Below are 9,206 nucleotides of genomic sequence, written 5' to 3' on the forward strand. Positions count from 1 at the left end.
ACCCCCTCCCGAGGGTCCAGCCTTAGACTGATATTTTTTTTACTCTTGCCCCCTTTCCCAATATCACCTTTTTCACACCTTTTTTAAGGAGCGCCGTAAGTGGCTGATCCGTTTGCGGTCCCGTCTTGTCTCCCTGTAAACGTATGTCCGCTCTTAGTGGGACTGTGCCGAAAATGAAATTTATAAATGATAAATGGGTTATACTTGTATAGCGCTTTTCTACCTTCAAGGTACTCAAAGCGCTTTGACAGTATTTCCACATTCACCCATTCACACACACATTCACACGCTGATGGAGGGAGCTGCCATGCAAGGCGCTACCAGCACCCATCAGGAGCAAGGGTGAAGTGTCTTGCCCAAGGACACAACGGACGTGACTAGGATGGTAGAAGGTGGGGATTGAACCCCAGTAACCAGCAACCCTCCGATTGCTGGCACGGCCACTCTACCAACTTCGCCACGCCGTCCCAAATTTCAGTTCTTATGTGTCTTGTACATGTTAAAGAATGGACAACAATAAAACATCTTGAATCTTGAATCTTGAAGCTAGCCGGTAATTAGCACGCTAGCTGCTTGTAAAGAAAATGAGCAATATCAGCATGAGTTTTTCAAAGTGCGATAATTAAAATGTGAAACGGCAATACTAACTGTCAGGAATTCCACACCCGGTTTGTCATTATAACGGTAATCGTTGCACCTCTAGTTGAATGGGCTGAAAAAGTACTTAAACACACACTGATATTGTTTAACAAAGATTCATTTAATATAAAAAGAAAATGGCAGAAGATACATCGAATTGTCTTTCCAGCTTCCTAAGAGCCATATTATTTTTATTTGAACGATTATTAATGATGAAGGCAAAACGAGGTGCTTTACTTTGGTGACATCACATAGGTTCACTTCCTGTTGTATGTAGCTGCTAGCATGCTAGTTTTTTCCTCCATGAAATGAGCAAAATCACGTTGCAGTTATCAATCACGGTTTTACTGACCACGGTTTATCATCGATATTGGTAATCGTTACATCCCCAAGTGACTAGTAATGTCTCGTAAGTTTGTTTTTTTTTACTTTATTGATGGCAGCTTTCATAAAACCGTTAGCACCGCAGCGCTAGCCTAGCTGGTCGCCGCTAAAACAACAACATCGCAGCACTTCCTCATTATGCACCAATGACAGTTAGGGCCAACGAGGTTGCATTCAGGAACAACCGGAATTATGAGCTTCAAACATTACACTTGAAGTTTTTTGCACGTTTTCTATAGTCTGTATTGCTGCAATGACTATGACAATTTGTTTGTATTATTTTTGCTCAAAGCGTGTTGTATCGGTCCAAAATATACAAATCGCATTATTCCCGCTATATATATAAATTCTTATTTTTTACCATTTTCTTTATAAAAAAAAAGTTATGCGACTGGGTCGATTTCTGTAATTTTAATTAAGTTTTTGTTTTTTTAATTCCTTCTTTTTGGAAAATTTTATAAAGATTTACTTTGTAAGTTTCTAAATATAAATGATAATAAATGATAAATGGGTTATACTTGTATAGCGCTTTTCTACCTTCAAGGTACTCAAAGCGCTTTGACAGTATTTCCACATTCACCCATTCACCCACACATTCACACACTGATGGCGGGAGCTGCCATGCAAGGCGCTAACCAGCAGCCATCAGGAGCAAGGGTGAAGTGTCTTGCCCAAGGACACAACGGACGTGACTAGGATGGTAGAAGGTGGGGATTGAACCCCAGTAACCAGCAACCCTCCGATTGCTGGCACGGCCACTCTACCAACTTCGCCACGCCGCGAAGTTGGTGTGCGATAATTTGGTGAAAAGCAATGAGATCGACTATGGTGGAAAAAAACAGGGGTAAATTCGGGGTCTGTGGCACGATTGCATCAGATTGAATCAACTATATCATCTACATCAACAAATAATTAGCTAATCTAAATCAACTACATCATCTAAATCAACAATATGATTAGCTAAATCTAAATCAACTATATGATTAGCTAAATCTAAATCAACTATATCATCTAAATCAACAATATTTTCTGTCTTGCCTCTTGGTGAGGGTGGTCGCATTTTTCCCTGCTCCTCCTCCTTCCCGCTTGCTTTCTTGTGTCCTTGTCTTTGTCCGAACTTTTTGAAGCCTCTTTTCTTGAGCTGTCCTCAAATCTAAACATCAAAATGAATTTGATCAACTGGACTCTCGACGCAATTGACACAGTCTTTTCGACAAGGAAAAGAGGTTCGGGGGAGCCTGGCTGCCCTGATGGAACCATTGCTGCGGGGTACGTGAGAGACTCCTGGAATACTTGGAGAATCATGTGCCTCTCAGTCCTTTCCATCGAGGACGTGGAAGACATCTACCTATTTGGAGCTGTGATCGCAGGGCATTTGCTGATTGGGCTGGGCATTGCTCTGGTGTATCGTCAAATTCGGAAGACGATGGCAGCCACTCAAGGGGCCAACAGGCTGTTCAACGCAATGGAAGGATTGGGTCGTGCTGTGGGATCACAGACTGGAGCGATTGCTGATTTGAATCGCAAGGTAGATTCCATCTTGATGAAGTTAGAGAAAGAATAAATTGGAATTGTCAGAGCCAGCATACAGAGCAGGAATGTCATTGTTTTGACTGCTCGAAGAAAAAACAACATCTTAATCTACGATTTGACTCCCTCGAATGGCCTTGAGGAACAGGCTGTTTGAAAACACTCCCCTGAGGACTCCTCAAAGATGGACGCTTTTGACCTTTCCCTTTTTTTTCAAAAGCACCTGGGTCGGACTCTTGAACTCTTGAACTCTTGGGGCCGGCCTCGGCCCATAAAGACAATTCCAACATCTCACCCAAGTTAATTGGGCATACATGCACGCACACACCCCTCCCCAAATCAACGCCTTCACCACTGCTTAATTCCTCCGGGGTTGTGGGGGCTGAGTAGCGCTGAACAGCAGCTGCCGGCCTCCAAAGTCCTGTTGGATGACTCTGTTGCGAGTTGTTGTGATTACATGTACCATGTTTATGTGTGCCATGCTATGTGAGGTTTTTTCCTCGGACTCAGTCTGGACCATTCCTGAGGGTCCAGCCTCAGACTGATATTTTTTTTACTCTCCCCCCCTTCCCCAATGTCACCTTTTTCCCACCTTTTTAAGGAGCGCCCTAAGTGGCTGATCCGTTGGCGGTCCCGTCTTGTCTCCCTGTAACGTATGTCTGCTCTTAGCGGGATTGTGCCGAAAATGTAATTTCAGTTCTTATGTGTCTTGTACATGTTAAGAATGGACAAATAAAGCTCTGAATCTGAATATGATTAGCTAAATCAACTATATCAACTATATCATCTAAATCAACTATATGATTAGCTAAATCTAAATCAACTATCATCTAAATCAACAATATGATTAGCTAAATCTAAATCAACTATATCATTAGCTAAATCTAAATCAACTACATCGTCTAAATTAACAATATGATTAGCTAAATCAACTATATCAACTAAATTAACAATATCTACTAAATCAACAATATGATTAGCTAAATCTAAATCAACTCTATCATCTAAATCAACAATACCATTAGCTGAATCTAAATCAACTATATCATTTAAGTCAACTATATGATTAGCTAAATCAACTATATTATATAAATCAACAATATGATTAGCTAAATCTAAATCAACTATATCCTCTAAGTCAACTATATGATTAGCTAAATCAACTACATCAACTAAATCAACAATATCAACTAAATCAACAATATGATAAGCTAAATCTAAATCAACTCTATGATCTAAATCAACAATATGATTAGCTAAATCTAAATCAACTATATCATCTAAATCAACTATATGATTAGCTAAATCTAAATCAACTATATCATCTAAATCAACTATATGATTAGCTAAATCAGAATGTAACTATATCATCTAAATCAACAAAATGACTAGCTAAATCTAAATCAACTATATCATCTAAATCAGCAACATGACGAGCTAAATCTAAATCAACTATATCATATAAATAAACATTATATTTAGCTAAATCTCAATCAACTATATCATATAAATCAACAATATGATTAGCTAAATCTAAATCAACTATATCATCTAAATCAACTATATGATTAACTAAATCTAAATCATCTAAATAAATTGTTTTATTTTTTTTTTATTCCTTCTTTTTGGAAACTTTTATAAAGATTTACTTTGTAAATTTTTAAATATGTGATGATTTGGTGAAAAGCAATGAGATTGACTGTGGTGGAAAAAACCGGGGGTAAATTCGGGGTCTGCGGCACGATCGTGTCAGATTGAATCAACTATATCATCTACATCAACAAATAATTAGCTAATCTAAATCAACTATATCATTTAGATTAACAATATGATTAGCTAAATCAACTATATCAACTAAATCAACAATATGATTAGCTAAATCAGAAATCAACTATATCAACTAAATCAACAATATGATTAGCTAAATCAACTATATCAACTAAATCAAAAATATGATTAGCTAAATCAGAAATCAACTATATCATCTAAATCAACAAAATGATTAGCTAAATCAACTATATCAACTAAATCGACAATATGATTAGCTAAATCAACTATATCAACTAAATCAACAATATGATTAGCTAAATCAGAAATCAACTATATCATCTAAATCAACAAAATGATCAGCTAATCTAAATCATCTATATCATCTAAATCATCAATATGATTAGCTAAATCAACTATATCAACTAAAACAACAACATGATTAGCTAAATCAGAAATCAACTGTATCATCTAAATCAACAAAATGATCAGCTAATCTAAATCATCTATATCATCTAAATCATCAATATGATTAGCTAAATCAACTATATCAACTAAAACAACAACATGATTAGCTAAATCAGAAATCAACTATATCATCTAAATCAACTATATTTAGCCACAGCGTCTCAAATGTTATCTTTTTTTTGTAAACTGAATTTAATAGGAAAAACATGAGAAAAAAAAGTATTTTCTGACTTGATATACAAGTGTTTTGAATTAAGAACTCCGTCACAGAACCAATGAAGCTTGTAAGTAATGAATATTGTGCAGCATTCACCTTGGAGAGTGGACTTCTCCAGCATCTCCCTCCAGATGCTTTCCCTTGATGCTAAATCTAAATCAACTATATCATCTAAATCAACTATATGATTAGCTAAATCTAAATCAACTATATAATTAGCCTGAGTGGCTGGACAGGACATAAAATACAATTTAAAAAATAATTAATGAATTAATAAATCAATAAAATAAAATACTAATTTTCCATGGTAACTACTGGGGTTGTACGGTATATCGATACTACAGGAGTATAAAAGGTACTAGGTACTACACTGCATTTGAAATATACTGACACTTACATTTTTTTGTATTACGGCGCATGCGAGTCAGCACACACACAGAGCACTTGATAGTAGGAACAGTGTGGATGAAGAAGACGAAAAATGGACATAACTTGGCTTGAAGGTGAATATATGAACCGTGAAGCGGTTCTTTAAAGCACAGCTCACCAGCGGCTAACGTCCCTTCACAGTGCAAAGCCACTTCCATCTAAGTCAGCGACCCTCAGCTGCGTGGTCGACGAATAAACAACGTTTCTTCCTAGTATCATCAGGAATAGCTAAACATGCTTGACTGCACACCGGAGGGGGATACGATAGCTAACCGCTAACAGCAAGCTAGCTCTCCTGAACGTAAACAAATGGGCGGGTCTATACACACATCATGGTAAATACCACAATGATTACATAATTACAGAGTAGAGTAAATTTGAGTGTTTTGTTCGGATGAGTAAAGTAAAGTACCAATGATTGTCACACACACAGTAGGTGTGGCGAAATTATTCCCTGCCTTTGACCCCTGGGAGGTGAGGGGAGCAGTGGGCAGCAGCGGTGGCCGCGCCCAGGAATCATTTTTGATGATTTAACCCCCAGTTCCAACCCTTGATGCTGAGTGCCAAGCAGGGAGATAATGGGTCCCATTTTTATAGTCTTTGGTATGACTAGAGTTCATGGCCGCATTTTGAGTAGAAAATACGTGACCCTACCTTCGGTGAGTCCCATGTGGATGGTCCAGTAGTTCTGGAGACACTGCAGTTCCTTCTTCATGCCTCTCTTGCAGCGGCAGTCAAACAGCGGACTGACCAGCAGCACCTCCAAGGCCGCCTGGCACTCCCTGTTGTTGTCCAGCATGGCCTCCTTCTCCTTGCCCACGAGGCACTGGCGCATCACGCGGTACCGGGAGCTGCAGTGCGGGTTCTGGTTGCACATGTCGCTGGCCTGGATGCAGTCCACCAGTTCCGGCGAGGCGCCTTCGGACCCGGGGTCGCCGTCGGCCGAGGGCACCACGGACAGAGCCGAGGAGCCGTCCCAGGAACCGGACGTCTCATCTACAAGGAGACGAGCGTGAGTGTTTGGCGTAGGAGCTGGGGGTCGTAAAACTGGTATTGGTATCGTTTTATGGAAGCAACAGGTCGGACGTGACAACAAAAACAAACAAAAAACAACAACAAAAAAACACAGGTTTGATGGCTTGTGACAAGACTATCAAAGCGAGACCGTTAAAACCCTTCATGGTCCACTGGAGTCTTTGTGCAACACAGGACATTTGTCACAATGCTACTTTTTTCTCCGCCCCTAAGCTTTCTTTCGAGCCAGCTGCTGCTCCACACGATAAAAATGTAAATATTTGCCAAATAAAATCACACAGGGCTGTACGGTAAAGTGTATTCGTTAATAATAATAACGATCACATGATGTATTAGGGACCACAGGTGCATGGCGTGATGACACAGGTCCAGTTCCACCTGCAGGTGGAAGGACAACAGTGACCCCTTGTGGACATTTTTTTAAACTGCGCCAGCTGATGGACTGCATCAGAATGCAACATCGAATCCAGGAGTGCAATCAAGTTAAGTGTGCATTCATAGTTACTCTTTTCGAAATATGGACAGACCTGTGATTCATGTTTGATAATATTCCAGCAAGTCGAATTATCTTTTTTAAATAAACAAAATTAGGCATTTATTTTAATAAATCACTGTTAAATTCCATAAAATATGATACTTTTTGGACAAAAAAACAACAACATGCATTTAAGTGGCCAAAATACACTATTAATTTTTTAATAATATTCCAGAAAACGGTTTAAATTTAAAAAAAAAAATAATTTATTTAAATAAATATATTTTAAACTCTTTTTTTTTTCATGTCAATGCATGACAGCTATATAGTAAAACATGCATTTAAGTGTCTAAAATACATTATTAATTTTTTAATAATATTCCAGACAACCAAATATATTTTTAAATGAAAAAAAAAAAAGTAATTAATTTAAATAAATATATTTTAAACTCTTTTTTTTTCTCACGTCAATGCATGACAGCTACATAGTAAAATGGGCATATAAGACACTATTTATTTTTTAATAATATTCCAGAAAAACAAATTATTTTTAAATGGACACTTAGCAATTTTTTAAAAAAAAATTGTTTAACTTCAATGCATGACAGCTACATAGTAAACATAGTAAGTGGCTATTGATTTTTGATAATATTCCAGCAAACCAAAATATTTTTATGAACAAAATGAGTAATTATTTTCAATTAAAAAAAATTAAATTCCATTAAAAATACATGTTTTTTTCACTTCAATGCATGACAGCTATATAGAAAAAAACACGTATTTTAGTGGCCAAACAATATTAATAGTGCTTTTCTATTACGTGTGTTTTGCATATGAGTTCACTTCTCACCTAAGAGCAGGAGAAAGCTGCAGATGCACATCCACGCAGTGTGGGACTTCATGTTAAAGAGGTGGATTCCGATGATTTTAGGGGGGGGGAAAATCCCAAAGATTAATCCGCTTTTGAAGGAAAAAGGAAAAATAAAAGCACAATATCCTCTTTCAAGTCCAAATTACCAGCGCAGACGCAACAACCTTCAATGCAATAATTGATATTAATAATAATCCACTGTTTTACTTTGGAATTAACTAAGCAGGGACGGAAAAAAGAATGGGGAAAAAATAAGAAAAGTCAGTCACTGAGTCGATCCATAAAAGCCGCTTGTCAACGTCCGAACGCGCTCATTGCGACCAACTCGTGGAGACTTCATCCCTCTGCATTCTTCCCCTGCGTGGAAAGTCTTAAGTCCTTCGAACGCGCGGAGGAGGAAGAAGAATATGAAGAAGTTCGGGTCTCCAAACCAAAGTCAAAGTCAAAGTGAGCTCCGGCAGTAAGTGTCTTTCGTCCGCGCGCCCTGAACGCAGCACTGTGACTGCACGCCGCTGGAAGCAGCGCGAGCCTTTTTATTGGACGCTGGCTTTGCTGGAGCCGCTGGGGGGCGCTGTGAGGGCTATGACCTCATTGGAGGACGCGGAAATGCAAGAGAGAGAGAGAGAGCTTGTTGGAATTGGCGGGAGGGATGACGTCATGACATCGAGGGAACCTGTAGTGCCTTTCGTTTGTTCTGGTAAACATCTTTTTTTAAATTTGTTTGTTGCCGATGATTCTAAAATACACCACCTGGTCGCATCTGTTTCTGCCACAACTCGTTTGGTCCAGCTATTATAGTTGTAATGTTATTAACTAATATGGGTTTCATGTTAATAACGTTGTATTATTCATCACCGTTATCAAAATCTCCCCAGACTTGTCCCAAACGTTTGTGCTGCAAAATCTAAATCAACTACGTATATCATCTAAATCAGGGGTGTCCAAAGTGCGGCCCGGGGGCCATTTGCGGCCCGCAACTCAAGTTGTTTTGGCCCGCGGCATATTGTTGAAATAAAAGACAAAAAAACAACAGTAAAAATGTAAGCATAATACCATACCATACCATACCAACTTTATTTATAAAGCCCTTCAAAAACAACCACAGTTGAAGAAAAAAGGGCTGTACACCACAAATAAAATAGAGGCAAAGGACAAACTAAAAAATAACATTTAAAACAGAAGTAAAATACACATTAAAAAAGCAAATACAAATTACCCTAAGAACAATTTGTTAGATAAAAAGCAGTTAAAAAGTTATTAACCGTTAAAAAAGTTAATAGTTAAAAACACTTTAAAGTCTCATGCTGGGTTAAAAGCCAGTGAATAAAAATGGGTTTTAAGAAGGGTCTTAAAAATAGCCAAAAATGGGCCTGTCTCGCATGGAGAGGGAG

General features: G+C 38.2%; 1 protein-coding gene across 1 annotated transcript in view; it reads right to left on the reverse strand.

The window, feature by feature from the left end:
• Positions 1–8,289, reverse strand: part of LOC133632783 (GDNF family receptor alpha-2-like) — a 287,070-nt gene extending 278,781 nt beyond the window's left edge. The window contains exons 1-2 of the mRNA XM_062025454.1: positions 7,795–8,289; positions 6,089–6,430 (exon numbers count right to left, since the gene is read on the reverse strand). Of these exons, the coding sequence (XP_061881438.1) occupies positions 6,089–6,430; positions 7,795–7,846 (394 nt within the window). The 5' untranslated portion in view covers positions 7,847–8,289. The remainder of the gene's footprint in view (positions 1–6,088; positions 6,431–7,794) is intronic.
• Between the last annotated feature and the right edge of the window lie 917 nt (positions 8,290–9,206).

This window comes from Entelurus aequoreus, linkage group LG17 (assembly GCF_033978785.1).
Source record: "Entelurus aequoreus isolate RoL-2023_Sb linkage group LG17, RoL_Eaeq_v1.1, whole genome shotgun sequence".
In the NCBI taxonomy this organism is placed as follows: Eukaryota; Metazoa; Chordata; class Actinopteri; order Syngnathiformes; family Syngnathidae; genus Entelurus; species Entelurus aequoreus.